Here is a 23296-nt window from a genome sequence, read left to right as displayed (position 1 = left end):
ACATGATAAAGGGAATAACGTGAATACCATTTAGTGCAAGAAGAACTTAGAAAATTATGCTCAGTTCCACTCTTCCTATTTTAAAGTATTAATACAATGTAAAATGTAAGTCTAATTTTGCTGATGTTAAATTAACATAAGAACTAAAAAAATGACAGGGTGAATGTTTGAGCTAGTAACTAGTCGCTCAATATACAACAAAAACTGGAGTCAAAATTCCTGACTGTTCACGTCTGCTAATTTGTACCACTAAATATGTAGAATATATAAGTTCAAGGAGTGTTTCAACATTGTAATTGCATATTTGTATATGCATTTTCCAGCTTTCCACTCACCACAAACAGTAATAGCTAAGACTTGCGCGAGTGGAAACTTGGAAGGAAGATGTTAAATATAATCATTTTTTTAATTCACGTGTGACAACTATATGGTTTATTCTAAGAGTAGTTTATTATTACAGTGTTATTCCTTTGAAATGATAAGAGTGCAGAGATTAGGAATAGGATTGTGGTTTAAAAATAGCCTAAATAAAGGCATATTAATTCAGATCCTACCACAATCTAAATACAGGGCCTCACCAAGTTATGAACGAATGACTTATGAACACCTCATACTTATGCATGAGCTGCCATAAATGTAATTACATTTAATCGAGACTAGTCTTAGGCTATATAACCTCCCCGCTGTAATCAGACACCATCGCGACTTAAGAAAACAGACTGCAGGTTTCACCCTAGGAGGCCACTTAAGAGAGTTACTTTAGAAATTGATAAGCAATCGCTTCCATTTACACTTGTTTAAGGATACTCTATTAAGTAATGTAATGTGCATTGATACTTCAAGCCTATCAATACCAGCCATTGAGCATGAGACATCATGATTTTCTACCATTGTAACTAGGTAGGAAGCATAGAAACATAGAAACATAGAAAATAGGTGCAGGAGGAGGCCATTCGGCCCTTCAAGCCAGCACCACCATTCATTGTGATCATGGCTGATCGTCCCCAATCAATACCCCGTGCCTGCCTTCTCCCCATATCCCTTGATTCCACTAGCCCCGAGAGCTCTATCTAACTCTCTCTTAAATCCATCCAGTGATTTGGCTTCCACTGCCCTCTGTGGCAGAGAATTCCACAAATTCACAACTCTCTGGGTGAAAAGGTTCCTTCTCAAAGTTTTAAATGGCCTAAAAAACTGAGGTGAGAAGGAACTTTTTCACCCAGGAGTAGCCATTAAATAAATGTTGACATTAATTAGCCCTCGTCAACACAATCCATTGCGATACCATGGAGGTTTGGTTACTGTATCAAATGATTTTGTGTATTTTCTGTAACATCGGAATCCGTTCGTAACTTGGGAATGTCTAAATACTGAAGTGCGGTACTGTAATGACTGTAAGGGGGATTTGATGTTTCCTTTACTTAGCTGAGGTGAATAGGGACGATGGGATGTGACAATGAAATTAAATGGCCTTTTTTTTCTGAATGGTCTGAAGAAGAAGGTAAATGGTGAACACAAAGAAGCAGCAGGCAAGGCCCACAAATCAGAACAGGAGGCATTGAAGGCAAAAGATACAGATTTGTCTGAAAGACAAAAATCAGAAAAGACACCAACACAAAGTCCATTCGGAAAACTGTTTAAACAAAAGGTAAGCAAGGTTTTCTCATCTAAGGTGATAATATTCTTATTGAGTTAACCTCTTCATACGTGTAGGAAGGAACTGCAGATGCTGGTTTACACCGAATATAGATTAAAAAAATGCTGGAATAACTGAGTGGGTCAGGGGACATCTCTGGAGAAAAGAAATAGGTGACGTTTCGGGTTGAGGGCCTTCTTCAGTCTGAAGAAGGGTCTCGACCTGAGACATCACCTATTCCTTTTCTCCAGAGATGTTGCCTGATCCGCTGAGTTACTCCAGCATTTTGTGTCTAACCTCTTCAAATGATTTAAAAAGATATTTCACTTGAACAAGGGTTTTGGATATTTATTGAAGAATTGTATATATATATATTCAGCAACCCATTTACAGAAATCATGAAAGACACTGCTATAAAAAGACAAACTAAAAGCCATTCTTGTTTACTAATGGCAATGCAATTAAGATAATTTGAGAAAAAGCTGCCAATCAGAAATCAGGCAGCCATGAACATGATCACTTAATGGTTAAGAAGACAAGGTAATTATAGCAATAATCTTGCATTATCACTGTCATTTTAAAATATAATATCCCTGAGTCTGTCTTCCCACTGGGCCAAAAGGAAAACAAAAGTATAACTTAATATTTAGAAATCTAAATTAGGTCAAAAGGTTGCATGTGAATCAAAAATGTACTTTCCTGTGCATCCATTGAAAGCAAGTCCCACTGGCAAGGCCAGTATCGAGTGCACATCCCTAATTACCCTTGGGAAGTTGAGTGTGGCCACTATCTTGATCCAGGGCAAACTTTCTGGTGAGAGTGGCCCCACAGTGCTCCCACTGGGGTTTTCTCCAGAGATGTTCTGGGGTTTAGACCCAGCAGCAATGGTACAATATTTCTTATCTAGTGAATGCCTCTTAGAATGGAATATGTAGAGTGGATGAGAGGGGATCTTATTGAAACATATGATTATTAAGGTATTGGACACGTTCGAGGCAGGAAACATGTTCCCAAAGTTGGGGGAGTCCAGAATCAGGGGCCACAGTTTAAGAATAAGGGGAATAATAATGAGGAAAACCTTTCTCAGTCAGAGAGTTGTAAATCTGTGGAATTCTCTACCTCAGAAGGCCGTGGAGGCCAATTGTCTGGATGCTTTCCAGAGCGAGCTAGATAGAGCTCTTAAAGATAGCACAGTCAGGGGGTATGGGGAGAAGGCTGGAACGAGGTACTGATTGTGAATGATCAGCCATGATCACATTGAATGCCAGTGCTGGCTCGAAGGGCCGAATGGCCTACTCCTGCACCTATTGTGTATTGTCCATTGTCTATTGTGACCGTCAATGGATATTTTTGAGGCAGAGAATGACATATTCTTGATTGGTAAGGTGGCAGGGGTTGTGGGAGGAAAGCAGGAGAATGGGGTTGTGGGAGGAAAGCAGGAGAATGGGGTTGAGAGGGAAAGATATATCAGCCATGATTGAATGGCGGAGTAGATTTGATGGGCCGAATGGCCTAATTCTGCTTAATTGGCTTCTGTAAATAGTCCCTAGTGCGTAGGATAGAACTAGCATACGGGTGATCATTGGTCGGTGCGGACTCGCTGGGCCAAAGGGCCTGTTTCCACGCTGTATCTCTAAAGTAAATTAAACTAACCTAACCTAATGGGAAAGGTCACAAGTTTGAGATGTGCTGTCAGAATGCACTAATGATTTCTTTGTCACCAGTGAAAATCATAAACTAATCAATCTTTCTGGACATTAATTTCCTCTTCATTGTGATGGAGAGGAGTAATTATAAATGTTGATTATAATTGAATTATAATTGGAAAGTTGCACCTGAAATGTTCAGTCTTTCGTTTCTCTTTTCTCTATTCTCTCACGCGGCTCAGTATGGAACTGAAACTAAGCTGTTATGTGGCACTGTGAATGACATGCCACACTAAGTGCTCAGAAACAATTCCATCTTCCAGATGTGACATTTTTAAAAAAAACAGACTCAAAATGCTGGATTAACTCAGCGGGAGAGGCAGCATCTCTGGAGAGAAGTAATGGGTGACGTTTCAAGTCGGGACTCTTCTTCAGACCCGCCAGAGAGAGGAGGAGAACTTCTTCAGAGTGGGAATACCTTGAGGAGATGTGTACACAATTATACTGCTCCACTGCAAAATCTTCTCGAGTGTGCCTATTTTTGAAGAAGTTCTCCTCCTCCCCCCGTTACAAAAGTTATATATTTGACAATGAAAGCCTTGTTTAACAACTAATTGAGTTTGTTCTTTAATTTTAAACAGGCTGTCAAGGAACCACAGGTCAGTGCAATTCAGAATGTAAGGTAAATTGCAAATTATATAATGACAATTCCCCGACTTTGTATTCAAATAACCTCCATTCAAAATGACCTCTTGAGAATGTTGCATTGAATGTTTTATACACAAATTTAATTTAAATGTCATTATGCACATGAGAAATAGATAATGGTCGAAGTCGCATCAATTTTTCTTCATATTATTGTCTTTCGAAGGCTGAGTAAAATAACTGCCAGATTGCTAAATGTCTTTATTGTGCATGTCGATAATAATGCACACCTTTGAAAATATCATGAAAAGTTACATTCTACTTATTATCCAGTTTGAACAAGAAAACATGGCTTGTTCCCCTGAAGTGAAAACAGAAAAAGGCATGTCCCAGCCACAAAAACAGATTTCAAAACAGGGAAGTAAAGATTCTGAAGCAGTGCCGGAAGTAAAATCTGAAGATGAAGCTAAACCAGCCAAGAAGGGCTTTCTCAACTTCTTCAAACAGACGGTAAATGCAGACATTTACTAACGCATTCCATGCGGCAGAGAGTTAAAATGTATGATTTCATGATTTCTGGGCAGCACGGTGGAGCGGTGGTAGAGTTGTTGCCTTACAGTGCCAGAGACCCAGGCTCGATCCCGACCACGGGTGCTAGCTGTACGGAGTTTGTACGTTCTCCCCATGACTGCATGGGTTTTCTCCGAGATCTTCAGTTTCCTCCCATATTCCAAAAGCGTACATGTTTGTAGGTTAATTGACTTAGTATATGTGTCATTTGTCCCTTGTGTGTGTAGGATAGTGTTAATGTGCGGGCTTCGCTGATCGGTGTGAACTCGGTGGACCGAAGGGCCTGTTTCTATGCTGTATCCCTAAAAATATATATATATCTTAAATTACACATATGCCTTTTTTAATTACATTCTCCTTTATTGGCATTTTGTTTTCTTGGAATTATTCATTGGACTGTACATGGAGAAGTTAATCCAATCTTGCAATAAAGTAGACACTTCGGGTTGAGACCCTTCTTCAGATTGAGCTGACTCAGTCTGAAGAAAGGTCTCGACCCAAAAGGCCACCTATTCCTTCTCTCCAGAGATGCTGCCTGTCCCGCTGAGTTACTCCAGCATTTTGTGTCTACCTTCGGTGTGAACCAGCATCTGCAGTTCCTTCCCACACATAAGACTTAAGGGGGATATGGGCCAAACACGGATCAAACAGTTCCTTCCTGCACATAAAGTAGACACTGTTGGCCTGGAAATAGGTAGAGAGTTTGGGAAGTACATAACAATAGACAATAGACAAAAGGTGCAGGAGTAGGGCATTTGGCCCTTCAAGCCAGCACCGCCATTCAATGTGATCATGGCTGATTATTCTCAATCAGTACCCCGTTCCTGCCTTCTCCCCATACCCCCGTGACTCCGCTATCCTTAAGAGCTCTATCTAGCTCTCTCTTGAATGTATTCAGAGAATTGGCCTGCACTGCCTTCTGAGGCAGAGAATTCCACAGATAGGCAGAGAATGCCACAGATAACAATAGAAGAATGTTGCCTGCTGGGATGAGATTTAAAATAGAATAAAAAGTCTAATTCAGTTATTTCTGTGTTGCAGAGAGCTGAATTTTAATAGTTAAAGTATTTAATCCTCATTGCTTAAAGAATGAAATTTAAAAATCTCCACACGTTCTCCATGGCTACAGAATCTTCCTGCAGATGTCATTTGTTAAATATTGTGAAATAGAATTGGAAAGGCACAAGGATTTGGAAAACATTTTTCATCTGTGGAGTGGAAATTCTGATTTATTTGGATGAGAAAAAGCCATTTCAATTTTCACGTGACTGGGTTTAGATCCTGCTCCATGTTCCAGCACAGCACACACAATAGGGAATGAGTTGAGCCTAAGCCTTAAGCCTTTTTGCTAAATAGACTTGTAGGAAGGAACTGCAGATGCTGGTTCACACCGAAGATAGACACAAAATGCTGGAGTAACTCAGCGGGACAGGCAGCATCTCTGGAGAGAAGGAATAGGTGACCTTTTGGGTCGAGACCTTTCTTCAGACTGAGTCAGCTCAATCTGAAGAAGGGTCTCAACCCGAAGTGTCTACTTTATTGCAAGATTGGATTAACTTCTCCATGTACAGTCCAATGAATAATTCCAAGAAAACAAAATGCCAATAAAGGAGAATGTAATAAAAAAAAGGCATATGTGTAATTTTAAATATATATATATATATTTTAGGGATACAGCATAGAAACAGGCCCTATGGCCCACCGAGTTCGCACCGACCAGCGAAGCCCGCACATTAACACTAACCTACACACACAAGGGAGTGATGTCTTCAGACTGATGTCAGGAGAGAGGGAGATACATAGATAAGGAAGTGTAAGATGTGAAAATAGGACAAAGGGAATGGAGATCAAGCAAGATATAGCCGGAGAGCAAGAGAAATCACAGAGGGGGAGCAGCGAGACAGGGTGTTGCTGAACTCTCATCAGAGAGAGGAGAACTTCCTCAAAATAGACATTTTGCAGAGATTTCAGAGAAGCCGAAATGTGTAGGATGGAACTGCAGATGCTGGTTTAAACCGAAAGTAGACACAAAATGCTGCAGTAACTCAGCAGGACAGGCAAAATGGATGGGTGGTTTCCAACATCTATTGGGTTGACTTGGTCTGAAGAAAGGTCTCGATCCAAAAGGTCACCTATTCCTTCTCTCCAGAGATGCTGCCTGTCCCGCTGAGTTACTTCAGCATTTTGTGTCTATCTTCGGTGAAAACCCATGCGGTCACAGTGACAACTTACAAACTCAGTAGTGACAACACCCGAAGACAGGATCAATCCTGGGACTCTGGCACTGTAAGGCAGCAACTCTGCTGCTGCGCCATTGTGCTGTCACTTTAGATGCAACTTTATGGAGCCCTGACAAAACCATACCTGGAGTACAGTTTTGGTCTTCATGTTTAAGGAATGATCGGCTTGCAATTCAGAGAAAGTGGGGATTGACAGAGTTAATGCTGTGAGGTGTGGCCCTTTGTAAAGGTATCTACATCTTGGAGGCAGAATCTTCAGCAAAGATTTGGAATTTCTTCTCTCAGAGAGTCATAACTCTTTGAAAGTCGCTATACCAGACAGCTGTGAAGCTGGAGCCATTGAACATATTGAACATGAGGCAGCACAGTGGCGCAGCAGCAGTCTTGCTGCCTTACGGTGCCAGAGACCCGGGTTTGATGCTGACCATGGGTGCTGCCTGTATGGAGTTTGTACGTTCTCCCTGTGACCATGTGGGTTTTCGCTGGGTGCTCCGGTTTCCTCCCACACCCCAAAGACGTACAGATTTGGAGTTTAATTGGCTTCAGTAGAATTGTAAATTGACCCTAGTGTGTAGGATAATGCTAGTGTATGGCAGATCGCTGGTCAGCGCAGACTTGGTGGGCCTCAGGGCCTGTTTCTGTGCCATACCTCTAAAATCTAAATGAGATTGAAAGATATTCAAACTACAAGGGAGTGAAGGGATTGGGAGAGTGAAATTGAAAGTGGTGGTGAGGTAGAGATTGGACCTGCCATAGAAACATAGAAACATAGAAACATAGAAAATAGGTGCAGGAGTAGGCCATTCGGCCCTTCGAGCCTGCACCGCCATTCAATATGATCATGGCTGATCATCCAGCTCAGTAACCTGTACCTGCCTTCTCTCCATACCCCTCGATCCCTTTAGCCACAAGGGCCACATCTAACTCCCTCTTAAATATAGCCAATGAACTGGCCTCAACTACCTTCTGTGGCAGAGAATTCCACAGACTCACCACTCTCTGTGTGAAGAAATGTTTTCTGCCATGATCTTATTGAATGTAAGAATAGGCTTAAGTGATTGATTGGCATATTCCTGTTTCTGGTTCTTATTTTCTCAATGCACCACTAACACCAGAGTAGCAACAAAAGAAGCATCGGCCTAAATTGGGCGGCGCAGTTGCACAGTAGTAGAGTTGCTGCCTTACAGTGCTTACAGCGCCAGAGACCCGGATTTGATCCTGGCTGTGGGTGCTGTCTGTACGGAGTTTGGACGTTCTCCCCGTGACCGGCGTGGGTTTTCTCAGAGAACTTCAGTGTCCTCCCACACTCCAAAGACGTATAGGTTTGTAGGTCAATTGGTTTCGGTAAAAATGTAAAAATTGTCCCTCGTGTCGGATAGTGTCAGTGTCCGGTGATCGCTGGTCGGCGCGGACGGGATTGGCCGAAGGGCCTGTTTCCGCGCTGTATCTCTAAACTAAACTTTAAATAGGTACCTATCAGAGATCAGAGGAATGTATTTTCTTTAAGTAGTTTATTTTCCCAATTTGATTTGAGGTGAAATTTTAAGTCCACAATATGGAATTCAACATTGCAGTATGATGCCCCTTTTTAAGAGAGTCCCATTTCCTGGGGTGAGTTACATTAACTGTGGATGCCAGAATACATTAGCAATGCTGACAGGACTCCTTTTCAAATGCAGAAACAGGAGGCACATACTCATGGACAAAGCTGACAGGGAACTAGAGCAGTAATAAAAGACTGGCATTTTTCGGAACATAAGGAGGCCATTTAATGCATTGTGCTTTATTTTTTCTGGAGTTTTCCCAAACTAATGTCACTGCCTTATTATCTCCTTGTTGCTATATTTCTCTCAAGTTTTAAATGATCATTCATTCTATCCTTAAAAGATGCAACAGCCTCTAAACCAACTGTTTCTCTGAATCATTGGGTCTCTTTGTTCTTGTTCAACATCTGCATTTGGTCATGAGATTTATAAATATGGCTCTTGTTTTCCTCCAAAAGTGCTTTAAATCACACGTTTATACTTTACATTACACCTGCCATTTTATCTTTCTAAACTGTGAACTTGTCAGGATGGTTCCTGTAGCCATTTCCAGGGTGCCTGGTTGTATCATGTTATCAGTACACTTACAAATTGTGCTGTCTATAATAGATCTGTTATGGCCAAATACAAAGAACTGGCCCATGGACTAAAACTTTTTTATTCACGCACAGAAATTAAATATTTGCATGCTGCAAATCACTTTTTAAAGCTTTTGATTCTATTCGGGAAACCTTTGTGGAGTTGTTAAGAAAATCTCAAAATTACCAATTGTAGAAAAAATGCACATTTGAAAATTCATTCAGAATTAGTTAGTAGGAGTCTTTAATAGGAGCAATGTGATTAAAAAAATATTGAATTCCACTGGTCAGCAGAGAATTGTCCTACTCTCACAAATGCTGAATGTTAAACAAATATTGAATGAAAACTGGTTGGAACCAGGAATGAGTTGCAGATAGCCATAGTTATTTCTTAGAAACACGTATGAGTCATGGGCTCAATAAAACATTGTTAACGTTGTTTAGGAATATATCAAATACAACATTAAAGTGTATCATAGCAGTGATCAGAAATGACTAACATTCAGCGAACAAATGCAGAATCTGCAATAGTTTCACATTCTTTCTGGCACAAAAACATTAAAGAATAAAGGGGCGGCCATGGTAGTGTAGTGGTAGAGTTGCTGCCTTTTACAGCACCAGAGACCCGAGTGTGATCCTGACTGTGGGTGCTGCCTGTATGGACTTGGTACGTTCTTCCTATGACCTGCATGGGTTTTCACTGGGAGCTCTGGTTTCCATCCACACTCCAAAGATGTACATGTTTGTAGGTTAATTGGCTTGTTAATATTGTAAATTGTCCCTAGTGTGTGTAGGATAGTGTTAGTGTATGGGGATCGCTGGTCGGCGTGGACTTGGTGGGCCGAAGGACTTGTTTCCACACTGTATCTCAAAACTAAACTGAACTAAAACAAACTAAAGAACACTAAAAACATACATTTAACACATACTAATTAAACACCAAGAATGAAGGGACAGGCAGATTGTTGGCGAGGCAGCTATTGCTGGCGCCACCTGGTGGTATGATGTAATGTTTTAGGATTGAGGTGGTACCTCACATAACCAAATGTAGAGCCATAGAAAGGTATGGCATTTAAACAGGCCCTTTGGCCCACTGACTCCCTGCTGACATTCAACTGCATTTACCGTAACCCTACATTAAGCCTATTTTTTATTCGCCCCACTTTTGCAATGTAATTAAACGGTCTACAGAAAGTTAAAAACAAAGCAATGTTTTTTTCTATAAACACATAAGAAAACCAAATCAGAACGTTATCCTAGTTTTCCTTAAAAGCTGGCTAATATATATCCAGAATCTTTTCCATTGGAGTACCTAAGTTATATAATCTTGCAATCTAATGCCAGGAATGTTATTATGTATCTTGATAATGGTTTTCCAAGTACCATATGAAACAGGATCTTAAAATAGGTGTCTTCAGCTGCTGAATTGTATGTATTATTAAATACTTACTGATGAGAACTCATGAGGGGTGTATGGAATGATTGTGCTGCAAATAGTAATTTCAAAGATCAAATGTTTCCTGGGCATTTGCAAGATTTCTACTGTTAATTGTAAAGGATTTGTATTTTTGGAATTTACAAACATTTTGTGACAGAAAGGGTTTCAAGAGACTACTCAAAACGGCAAATACTGAACAATTTTGTTCATTTCTTGTGGTAGAAACTTCAGGCTAATGTGAACATATATTCTTGCTACCCCGGTGCTAAATAGTTGGGCTGTTGTAATGCGTTTCCTTTGTTGATCCTACTTCACGGTTACTAAGGCCATTTCTTTTCAGTCCTGCCCTCCACTTCACACTGGCACTCTTTTCTGAGTTGGCCTTTACACGTTTATCCTTCCAGTCACTTCACATCTGAGCTTCCTTCCATTTCAGGCTGACACTGTCCCCTCGTTCACAGCGGCATTCATCACCTTCCTGGCTTTCTTGGTGCTGACCACTTCACAAAGCTGCTCCCCACCACTTCAGCCTCCTCATCAATGGCCCGGCTGGAAAAACACACAAAAAACCCAGGCCCCACAATGCTTTCATAAGATCAGGACTTCCCACCCACAGTGATTAACAAGAGCAGGTTTAATTTCTGGCGAAGCAGCTGAACCATTTAAGAATTAGGAGGAACTTAAGGGTCTAATTTTCACATTATAGCGCAATTCTCCACATAAAAATAAACAATTGATTTTTCAGCAAACTGTATTTTAAAAAGCATGTCTAATAATTGGCATAAACATGTAGTAATGTCCAGGGCTGGCAAGCGTCCATATGATCAGTCTGCATGTGTGTTCTTAGCATTCAAAATAAATTATGCATTTCTCTTTAAATGATGCAAAAATATGGTTGCTATTTCCATTTTGAAATGTTTTATTAGATCTTGTTTACACAGGTTGTTTAGCAGTCTCCAAAAAAGAAACTCCCCACAGAATAACCGTTCCCTTTTTATTCCTAAATTCTAGCCAAATGAATTTTTCAATCTCTGTTCTATTCTGTCGGGTCTTCCTGGAAATTCGGTGACAACAGCGTTCACCTCCCACTCAGATCTCAGCCTAAGGCATTGTTAAGTCTGTTAATGCTCTCGTCTCCTATCCTGATCACACAATTTATTTCTCGACCACACTAATTTTATTCAGATTACTCTCCACACTTATACATGAATGCAAAAGCCATGCTGCCTGTTGCCAATCTTACATTCTAAATACAATATTTTGTTTATATTACCCTTTTTCTTTTGTCTGGCTAACCATGGAAAACAAATAAAACTGCAGATGCTTGAATCTCAAACAGAACCAGAAATGCTGGAAAGATCATCAGTGGAAAGAGAAACCATTTAACGTGTCAGGTCAGGAGACCCAGAGTTCTAATGAAGGGTCTTTGACCTGACACATGAACTATTTCCACATGTTGCATGACTGGCAGATTTCTTCCAGCATTTCTGTCTTTGCTCACTACAAACCTGACCTGCTCCACTTGCTTTCTGCTTCCTTGCCTTTCCACCAAGACTAATGGGATTCAAATCCCATTTTCTCATTAGTATTCAACCAGCATGATCAATAGTTTCAAACTTGCTCAGATGTTGCCTACCCTTGTAATACATACTAAAGTAAATATCTGGTAATCCAATGTTCTACTTTTGATAATTCCAAAGACTCAGCATTTTGCTCACCAGGGGATATTTCCTACATCCTCTTGAAGCTGCTGGAACCTCCTTGGCTGCATTGTCTTAACTCACCAGGATCCCATTTCCCTCACTCTCTTGAAGTTATCTAGGGCCCTCTTGGCTGCATGCCCTTAAAACTTATGCCCTCTATAGGGGCAAATGGAAAGGCCATATGGTGTTGGAAGTAAGGGGCGATATATTAAAACTGGTGCACACCAGGGGACCAGTCAAAGCTGATCTCCTGAGCACGGTTTTAATAATAATAATAATAATGCATTACATTTATATAGCGCTTTTCATATACTCAAAGACGCTTTACAGGGATTTAGAGAACATAGGGAAGTGAATAAATAGATAAATAAGTAAACGAACAGAGAAAGGAGACAGAAGGTGAGGTGACCTTCAGTGGTTGAAGGCAGTACTGAACAGGTGAGACTTCAGTGATGTTTTGAATGTGGTGAGTGTGGAGGAGTCTCTGACGGTTTGGGGTAGTGAGTTCCATAGGGTGGGAGCAGCGATGGAGAAAGCCCTGTACCCCCAGGATCTGAGTTTGGTCCGGATGTGGGGGGATAGGAGATTGGCAGCAGCAGAGCGGAGGGTGCAGGTGGGAGTGTGCCTGTGGAGGAGGTCGGTCAGGTAGGATGGGGCCAGGTTATGGAGGGCTTTGTAGGTCATGAGGAGGATTTTGTACTGGATTCTCTGGGGGATGGGGAGCCAGTGGAGTTTGTAAAGGACGGGGGTGATATGGTCACGGATCGGGGTGTGGGTGAGTAGACGGGCAGCGGAGTTTTGAATGTATTGAAGTTTACTGATGATTTTTGAGGGTACAGCTTTTACATTCTCAGCTGAAGGCAGCACGGTGGCACAGCAGTAGAGTTGCTGCCTTACAGCGCCAGAGACCCAGATTCGATCCTGACTACGGGTGCTTGTCTGTACGAAGATTGTACGTTCTCCCCGGGACCTGCATAGGTTTTTCCTGGGAGCTCCGATTTCCTCCCACACTCCAATGTCGTGCAGGTTTGTAAGTTAATTGGCTTGGTGAGATTGTAAATTGTCCTTAGTGTGTGTAGGATAGTGTTAGTATGCGGGGATCGATGGTCGGCGCGGACTCGGTGGGCCAAATGGCCTGTTTCTGCACTGTATCTCTCAACTAAACTGACAAGGTGATACAGAATCTAGACTAACAGTAAAACTAGGTGTTGATTACAGAATGGAAGTTAATTAGGTAACAAACTAGATTTTGATTACAGAATAAAATGATTATCTACATAGCTGAGAGTAGATCCAATTTTCTGTTACAACAATGGGTAAAACATAATAGCATAACATAATCAATGAAGTTCCTGAAACTTGGGTGTCGTCACTGTTACATTCCATGCCTCTACCTTTAGGCTTTGTCTGCTGTTCCCTATCATCACAATAGCATAATCCACATCCCTATTTATTAGTAAAGAGCCCTCACTATTCTTTCCCCTACAACAGCCCCATTTCCCGCAGTCCCTTGAAAAGCAATGGGAATTTGTTTGGCATGAGCTTTCGAAACATAGCAAGTTTGCTGGAAAACATATTTTTAATACCATGTAGTTCCTTTAAGAAGGTGAATTCAAAGTGTTATCACAAGGAACTGCAGATGCTGAAATCTTGTGTAGAACTTAAAATGCTGGAGTAACTCAGGAGGACAGGCAGAATCTCTGGAGGACTTGGAAAGGCAACGTTTCGAGTTGAGGCCCCTCTGAATTAAAAATGTCTTGATGTATTAAAAGGAATAACATGGTGCAGAAAATCTGCCAGTCTGGTACCATCAAAGTTGCGAGCTTGTTGGATTAACAGAGTTCTACTCTATTTCGAGGCCAGAATTGCAGAAATCCTTTTGATTTCTACACCACATCTCCAGCCACATTGCTTCTTGCAATTACTTTTTATTTTCAACCAGTCCCTCAAGATCCAGAATAACGTGTTTTATGGGTTTTAAGGTGGTGTACCCATGTGCCATTTCTGCTCAGCTTCTCTATGGACTCCATGGGATACTGTTCCAAATGCTCTTTCTCCAGTTTATGCGGTCATAGGGCGAAGAATTTCAAGAGGCATGGTGCATTTTTTTACCAAGGAGGATTTTAGCACATCCTTGAATCATTTTTTTCACCTGCCAGATAGTCTCTTTTTGTGACAGAGCCCAGAATTCAGGCTCCATTTTTGGGAGCCTGGTGTCGGTCATGCGCATGGCTGTGGGGCCATCTAAGTGTAACTGGACACAAAATGCTGGAGTAACTCAGCAGGACAGGCATCATCTCTGGAGAGAAGGAATGGGTGACGTTTCGTGTCGAGACCCTTCTTCAGGCCCTTCTTCAGTCTCGACCCGAAACGTCACCCATTCCTTCCCTCCAGAGATGCCGCCTGTCCCGCTGAGTTACTCCAGCATCTCGCGTCCATCTTCAATTTAAACCAGCATCTGCAGTTTTTCTTGCACATTGACATTAGTTCACCTTTCCCTCCAGTCAATTTAGATATAACATCAGCAACCTGACAGCATCCTGCAGTTTACAGACACTGAAATAAAGTAATATTGATCCATCGATAGTAAGAGGTTTTCAAGTGACAGCTTCGGGTTCTGATAAAATGACTACATCCTTTTCAGGAATCAGGCCCGACAGATGATCCCATAAAGGAGGGACCTGAAACAGAAGCAAGTTCATTGCAGCTGCCGAAAAAGGTCAAAGACAATTCAAAGCAGAAGAAGTCCATTCCAGAGGAGGAAAATCGAAGAACAAAATCTTTGGAAGCTCTTCCTCCCACACAGCAGCCAAGCACCATTTCAGAGCCGATACCAAATGGCAGTAATAACAAAATCAAAGAAACTCCTGAGAAGAGACTGGAAAGGAAACAGTCATTTGGGATGTTCCTAAAGCAGTTGGTGCGTTAAAAGAAGCTCAGATCTAACAAGTCTCTGAAATCTTTTCAACTTAAACATTGAGAAAAAAATTCTCATTTGTTATTCATTTGTGAAATTTTAGTTTTGTAAAACTTTAAAGATATGTTTGCTTCTGATCTGAGTTATCCTTCCCAAAGTCTCGAATAATTTTGCATTTATATAATATATCCAGCTGGGCTAATGAAAGAATTTTAGGGCTAGCCATATTTTACTAAATTGTAAGGCCTTCCAAAAATAATTGTAGAAAAATTCATGAATTTGTAAATGAGTAAATTAAGCTTTAATGAAAGGTCAGGGCTCAGACTTGCAAACAATGCAACCTGTTGCAATTTGAAAAAGAGATACATTTTCTTTTTGAACTGCCCATGCATTCAGTTTTTCTTTGTCTAACTCCAGTACAGTGGTACCGGACTAAAGCTTGGAAATTAGCACACAAATAACCTACAGATTGTAACTCGTATTAAACTGGCACTATGTGGGAAAACATACCACCTCTATGTGAGGCACCCAGGCAAAAATATCTATCACACACAAGACTTACGATGTAGCTTGTAATAAAACAGGTCTTGTGCAGGAAACTTTCCCAAAGGTTTCATTCACGGACTTTTGTCATGGCAGAGTATGGAACTCCAGCACTGCCATGAGAACGTGGGCGAAAAGAGCCCATAACTATGGGATAGACGAATTCAGGACCAGCAAGAAGTAAAAGGTGGACATGAGGGAGTATTGGGCAGAAAGAAAATTATGGAGAGAGGATAGCAGAGGGCAGAGCGAGTAGATGCAAGATGGGCGAGGTTTGGTCAGGGGAATGCATGCAGTGCTGGTGGAGAAGAGAGTCAGTGTGGCGGAGATGGTCGGGGAGGGAACAAGGCCTAGAGGCCATTGGTTTCAAGGGGAAAGGTCATTGGGAGAAATCAATAAGAAGGAATACTTAAGTGAGAAGCTGCCTGGAAAAAAGAGAGATGCATCAGCTGCTCACCTAGGGTCAGGACCCCCCCCTAAGCAGTGAAGGCCAGTCTTAGTATACAGTGTCGACACAGTGGGCTGCTCTGAGTAGCATAGATTATCATAGGCAATGTCAACGTTTTGCATGCCCAGTGCTTCAGTGAGTTGAGCACCATCGCTAAAGAGGACCCACATATGCTGAACTTTAGGATGCTCATAACAGCATTTTTTAATAAAATTCCGCCACGGAGCATATGAAAAAAAACATGGTAAAATGTCATGAATTGCTTTCAATTCTATGCCAAAGCCTCCCATATCAGTACAGATGAATATGTTGGATTAATATACAAAACTACCTTTTCTTGCAAGTAACTTCTTATCAATGAATTTAAACTAAATTTCAATCTACTCATCCAAGAGTCGACGCCAAACATTGTAAATCTATATTTAATCAATACTGATTACTGATTACGTATGTACATAATTCATAGTCCTAGTTCAGATCGAAATAATATAATGCACTATAATCTATGATCATAACCCCAATTCCCATTATAAACCAAGTGCTGTTTAACTCCCATTCTGGATCAATGAGCACAGATGGCTCTGTGTTTAGATTTTCCTCTTACGTTTTGTAGTAATCCCCTGTGTATATGTGTCTAAAATCTGGAAAAAAATACACCAGATAAAACAAGAGATGAAGGCTTAATGAAAGAAGAACTGAAATATCATCGAGAAATAAGGGAATGTTCTTCTACGACTTCTACGCCTTAGTCAAGAAGAAGGTTCTAATGAGTATTTACAGCTTTTGATTAGTAGCCAAGGAAACTCAAATAGGCAGTTTTATCATACGATTTATTAATTTTAGAAAATAGCCAGATTAAGTTTTAAAAAAACACATTCTTGCTGCTAACATCATTTGTTTACCCTTCATACAAGTTAAACATGTTTTGATGTTTAACAAGAAGCAGCGATGTAACCTTAAATGATAGCAGAGTTATCATTCATTACCACGCTGGCAATGAGAATATTAAGGAATGTGATGACTGAGATGCCCTAATTGAACAATTAGATCTTATCCCGATTCTTTTCAAGGCTATTGCTCTGCTGCATATTGAGTTCATTTTATTGTCACGTGTACCAAAGGAAAAAGCTTTTGTTGCGTGCTAACCAGTCAGCAGAAAGATAATATATGATTACAATCGAGCTGTCCATAGAGTACAGATACACAGATACATTATAAAGGGAAATAACATGAATAACGTTTAGGGCAAGATAAAGCCAGTAAAGTCCGATCAAAGATATTGTCCGTTGTTTTGCTGTGCTGTTTCCTTTTGTTCTCCTCAATACAATTGCGAAGGCTTAATTCCCAGATTTTGTAGCTTTGTTAATCTCATCTGTGGATCGTTTAGGGGTGCCACAATTGGCCTCAGCATCCTGAATTAGGGTGGTGGCAATCCCACTGGATATTTGCTTCTGATTGTTGTCGAACAACTGGCTGCTTAAAGGATCCAAGTGCAGATGTCAGCATGGCAGGACTGTGGTGACCTTGATGGTTGAACAGTCTGCTATGATTCATTGTAATGTTCGCATTAACAAAATAATGTCAGTTTGTGTGAGGTTCAAGGATAATTGTTAGTTTGGCATACAACTAAAATATTCATAATAGATTTTCTCCTGGAACAATGTTGTTTTTCTTTGAAAAGAACCAACTGTTCTACATTTTCCACAGTCCAGTAACCTTGGGTGAATGCTGTGGGTAATTTCTGTTTAAAGCTGCGTTTTTTTTCTTTTGTTCAATATATCACTACTATAGCTGCACTATGGAGAGTAAAATAAATTAAAAGCAAGTCTTTGCTGTGTTTGCTGATGTCAAACAGGGCAGTGATTAAAAACTACCATGGAAGACTCCTGCACCTCTACATTAGGCAAAGGAAAGTCATGCAAGGTACCTATTCACAATTGCCAAAGTGGTTGCTACTTTAAAAAGCATGAATGACTCCACAGTTAAAGGGGTCATCTGTGTCCAATGTCACCCATGAGTAAACTCGAGTGGTCAAAATACTGACCACAGTATACTTGTCACAGAAGGCGGTGGAGGCCAAGTCAATGGAAATGTTTATGGCAGAGATTGATAGATTCTTGATTAGTATGGGTGTCAGCGGTTATGGGGTGAAGACAGGAGAATGGGGTTCAGAGAGAAAGATAGGTCAGCCATATTTGAATGGCAGAGTACACTTAATGGGCCGAATGGCCGAATTCTGCTCCTCCAAAGCTTGCTGGAAAGCAACCTATTTGTCCCTTTCAGCATGGAGGGGAGAAAATTGGAAGGAAATGTATAATGTTAAATTTCTGATAAGTGAGGCTGAGACGGGTCAGATTGAGAAAGTGGTTAAAAAAACATTCCGGATCCCTGCTTTTATTTATATAACATATTTATTTTCATTCTTCCTCCATTCCTAATCCTAGCCTTGCATGCCTGAATTTAACTATTTTGCTGTGCAATAAATATTTCACACCAGAATACCATGAGTAAAAAATATAATAGAAAGGAAGTCATGATGAAACTTTATATAACACTGGTTTAGCCACAAAGGGAGGACAGATGTCTGTTTTGGGTGGCAGATTCAGATTTAGTTTGGTTATTATCATATATGCCAGAGTGCAATGTAATTCCTTGTTCAGAGATGCTCAGAGATGCTCAGAGAGTAAACAGAGAGTAATGATAGATACAAGAATAATAATAACAATGAATGCAAAACAGCAGAAAGTGCAGTGCAATCTGAAGTAGTGAAAAAAAACTAAAGTGCAATAACAGAATAACCAACTGAGATTAACATTTGGATGGTATGGCACAGTGGTAGAGTTGCTGCCTTACAGCGCCAGAAACCTGGGTTTGATTCTGACTGAGTTTGCACATTCTCCAAGTGACCGCGTGGGTTTCTCCGGGTGCTCCGGGTTCCTCCCACATTCCAAAGACGTGCGGGTTTGTAGGTTATACGGTTTGTATAAATCGTTCCTAGTATGTAAGATAGAGCTAGTGTACGGGGTGAGCGCTGGTTGGTGTGGACTTGGCGGACTGAAGGGCTCATTTCCAGGCTGCATCTCTAAAGTCTAAAGTCTAAAATCTACTCAAATATGGAATGAAGGTGAATGGCAAAATAATTAAAAGTTATTGAGGAATGGTTAACTGCCAGGAATAGTCATGTAGGCAGACTGGGAAAAGCAGTGGCTGCATTTCAAAAGGGACTTGCTTAAGTATCTGAAAGGAAAGAATGTGCAGGGAATAAGGGGACAAGATGGGGAAGAATAGGGGGCTGCAAAGTGTGGTAGCAGGTTGTGTTGATGCTTCACAACTCCAGTGTCCAAGGTTCAACCTTGACTTCTGTTCTATAAACTACATGTCCTCTCTTTTCTCTGTAACATTATCCCATGTGCTCATGTTCCTTCCACAGATCAACAATTGATGGTTAGTAGGTTAATTGGCTGCCGTAAATTAGCGCTGGTATAGCAACAGGGGTTTGTTGATATCCATGAGGGAGAGAATAAACTACAGGGCATCAGATCAGTCTGAAGAACGGTCTCGACCCGAATCGCCACCTATCCATGTTCTCCAGAGATGCTGCCTGACCTCCAGCACTTTGTCTTTTTAAGTTACTGGGAGTTTAAGTGCAGGAATGGATTGACAGAATTGTTGTTGGAGTCAACTTGGACCCCATGGATCAAATGACCTCTTCTGTGTAGGCAGGAACTGCAGCTGCTGGCTTACGCCGAAGGTAGGTACAAAATGCTGCAGTAACAATAGACAATAAACAATAGCCAATAGGTGCAGGAGTAGGCCATTCAGCCCTTCGAGCCAGCACCGCCATTCAATGCGATCATGGCTGATCACTCTCAATCAGTACCCCATTCCTGCAGGTCAGGCAGCAGATAGACACAAAAAGCTGGAGTAACTCAGCGGGACAGGCAACGTCTCTGGAGAGAAGCAACGGGTGACTTTTCAGGTCGAGACTCTTCTCCAGACTTCTTAAGGTCAGGCAGCATCTCTGGCGAAAAGCAACAGGTGACGTATAGCATAGAACCTCTTTCTATGTCGTAAGGAGATACAAGAGTGGGTGGGACCAGTTGTATTATTGCTCTTGCACAGAGCTAGTGTAGTGCAAACAGGCCAAATGGCCTCATTGTGTTTAATGTTTATCTTGTGATTTCCAGATCAACTATTGAATTGTATAAAGATTGCTGAAACTGCCATTGTAATTATTAAAGTCTCCAATTAATTTTTTCTGCTTTGCAGGGAGGGAGAAAGACAGCAGATGCCGCTGTTCAGACAGATCCTGTTGTTATCCATCCTGCAGGGAAGACAAAGTGATCCCAGTCTGCAACACCACCACGTCAGCCCCAGAAAGCTGGGCAACAGGCTGTAATACTCGGTGAAAGCACATACCATTCACTGAAGATAGACACAAAATGCTGGAGTAACCCAGTGGGACAGGCAGCATCTCTGGAGAGAAGGGATGGGTGACGTTTCGAGTCGATACCTTTCTTCAGTCTGAGGACGGGAATCGACCCGAAAAGTCACCCATTCCTTCTCTCCAGTAATGCTGCCTGTCCTGCTGAGTTACTCCAGCACTTTGTGTCTACCTTCGGTGTAAACCAGCATCTGCAGTTCCTTCCTATACATACCATTCACAAGGTCTGATTATCCCTTTTGTATCTGTATGTAGTCAGGCCATGCCCAAGAATATCATCCCAACTTAATTTCCAGTTCAAGGATGCTGTAGCAAACATCTGAACTTTTTACATTACATTGATAGATTTAAATGACATTATTTTCTAAGTATTGGATAACTGTTGAAATTCATACCGTGCACTAATCGTATTGGTAATTACGTTTTAATTATTTTTATAATAACATCAGATTTTACAGGAAAGCATGCTGTTTTTTTAAAGCACTTTTCAAGATACTTGCACTTCATCGTGTCGGAATGCCATCAGAAATCGGCGGTGTTGAGCAAGAGTAGTTCATCATTATTGCCATCAACGTGATATCTTGGAACACCCAATGAAGTAAAAAGATTAACTGCTAGAATAACGCACTGGGTCAAGCTGCATCTGTGGAGGCAAAGAACTTGTCAATATTTTAGGTCAAGACCCTGTATCAGGACAAGAGAGTCAAGGGGAAGATAACGAGTAAACAGAAGTGAGTGGGAGGTGGGGGACAGAAACCAGGAGGTGATAAGTGAAGATAAACACAAAATGCTGGAGTAGCTCAGCGGGACAGGCAGCATCTCTGGAGAGAAGGAATGGGTGACGTTTCGGATCTAGGCCCTTCTTCAGACTTCACAGATAAGTGGAACCAGGTGAAGCTAGGCATGAGGGGCAGATGGAGAAGGGGAAGGGAGAAGAAGAGACGAGAAGTAGGCGGATGATAGATGGAAACACCTACCCAACCCTTCCATCTGCCTAATTTTCTCCCCACAGCCAACTTTATCTGATTCCACCTATCATTATGTGTCTCCACACTCCCCCTCCCCTCCCCCACCTGGATCCATTTGACCGTCACCGACCCACTCATCTGCTTCCACCTTTCAGCTGCCAGCATAGTCTCATTCCTCTCCCTCACTTCTCTCTATTCTCTCTCTACATTCATGGTCCTGATGCCAGGTCTCACAGAACAAAGAACATAGAGCAGTGGGTGGCACGGTGGCGCAGCGGCAGAGCTACTGCCTTACAGCACCCGGGACCCGGGTTCGATCCTGACTACGGGTACTTGTTTGCATGGAGTTTATACGTTCTCCCCGTGACCTGTGTGGGTTTACTCCAAAACCTTCGCTTTCCTTCCACACTCCAAAGAAGTACAGGTTTGTAGGCTAATTGGTTTGGTATAAATGTATAATTGTCCCTAGTGTGTGTAGGGTAGTGTTAATGTGCAGGGGATCACTGGTCGGCGCGGGCTCGGTGGGCTGAAGAACCTGTTTCTGCACTGTTTCTCTAAACTAAACTAAACAGGCCCTTCGGCCCACATTGTCCGTGCTGAATACATTGCCAAGACCATCTCTTATCTACCTAATCCATATTCCTCCATTCCCTGCATATCCATATGCCTATCCAAAAGTCTCTTAAATGCCACTATTGCATCTGTCTCGACCCCAAACACCAACCATCTCCTTTGCCTCCACAGTTGCTGCTTAATCCATCGTGTTCTTCCAGCAGTTTATATTTTGCTCCAGATTCCAACATATGCAGTCACTTCTGGTTCTGCAATGAATTAAGTGTTCGGCTCATGTGCTTTGTCGTCAGTGGTCTGTAATATGCCTCCAACATTCAATACACTGAAATTTATTCCATACTCTGCGCTACCAATTTGGGATGAATTTCTTTGCAATTCTTGCTATATATGTTATATGTTAAAGGATGATTTGAGTGTATTAACAATAAATCCATGTACCAGGATGGGGGGATTAGAGTTGGGATTACATTGAGTCCTAACATTGCTATTAATTGTTATAAACCTTAAATTTAATTGAATTGAACCTCTTAAAAATGTTTAACCAATAAACCCAGATTGAAGAAACATAATTTAGGCTGTTTCTGTACACCAGGGGGCAACAAAACCTTGATTTGTAGGAAAGAGACCATTTTTGATTTGTTTTTCAAACTTTTCATTTTTGGGGGATTTTATTTCAAATGGTCTGAAAAGAGTTCCACATTGGCATGTTAAAAATCATTTAATTGTGCCTGACACTTTAAATGCCAGTTGAAATGATCTGCAAATATCTTGCTAATTTGATGCTCTGTACATTTGGAATTAAAAATATAATTTGGCCAATTAAATTTGATGGCACATTAGCAGTGTAAAAACATTAAATTACATTAAACAGATTTCATTTTTTGTAATGCGTTATTATTCATAGCTAACAAAACTGTCTTCCATTAGTTCCTGACAACAAGGGTTCAACAACGCTGAAAGTTAAAACCAGAAAAATGTTATTTTACCATAAAATAATTAAGGCATAAAGCTTTCATCGTGTGTTAATTACTCTATTAAAACATGCAGAGAACTAGGAATTGTCAGCAACTCATAATGAATTGTTTTTCCTTTGGGCACTTCCTTTCAGGCTGTGTGCTAGCATTCTTTCTGATTCATTTGTCCACAATTCATTACTTGAAGCAATTAAAATTATTTTTACTGTTCAAAATCTTTTTGGTGTTCCTTTGTTTATTGAAATGCCCCTTTTTTAAAAATCAATCTTACATTTCACCTAACATCTGTAAACTGTTCTTTTTTGTCAACTTGCTGTTGAAATTGAGCAGTAGCCTCAGACATTTGGTAAATTAACTACCAATTAACCAGTTAAATATCAATCAAAATATTATCAACAGCGCAATGGTTTAATGTGTAATGTACATTGA

General features: G+C 41.0%; 1 protein-coding gene across 2 annotated transcripts in view; it reads left to right on the top strand.

The window, feature by feature from the left end:
- bcas1 (brain enriched myelin associated protein 1) overlaps positions 1–23067 on the top strand; it is an 81349-nt gene extending 58282 nt beyond the window's left edge. For both annotated transcript variants that reach the window (XM_078418989.1, XM_078418990.1), the window contains 5 exons: positions 1496–1648; positions 3924–3941; positions 4261–4437; positions 14645–14920; positions 20178–23067. In XM_078418989.1, the coding sequence (XP_078275115.1) occupies positions 1496–1648; positions 3924–3941; positions 4261–4437; positions 14645–14920; positions 20178–20252 (699 nt within the window). In that variant the 3' untranslated portion in view covers positions 20253–23067. The remainder of the gene's footprint in view (positions 1–1495; positions 1649–3923; positions 3942–4260; positions 4438–14644; positions 14921–20177) is intronic.
- The last annotated feature ends 229 nt before the right edge of the window (positions 23068–23296 follow it).

Source organism: Rhinoraja longicauda, chromosome 22 (assembly GCF_053455715.1).
Source record: "Rhinoraja longicauda isolate Sanriku21f chromosome 22, sRhiLon1.1, whole genome shotgun sequence".
In the NCBI taxonomy this organism is placed as follows: domain Eukaryota; kingdom Metazoa; phylum Chordata; class Chondrichthyes; order Rajiformes; family Arhynchobatidae; genus Rhinoraja; species Rhinoraja longicauda.
This window is presented reverse-complemented; position numbering and strand designations above follow the sequence as displayed.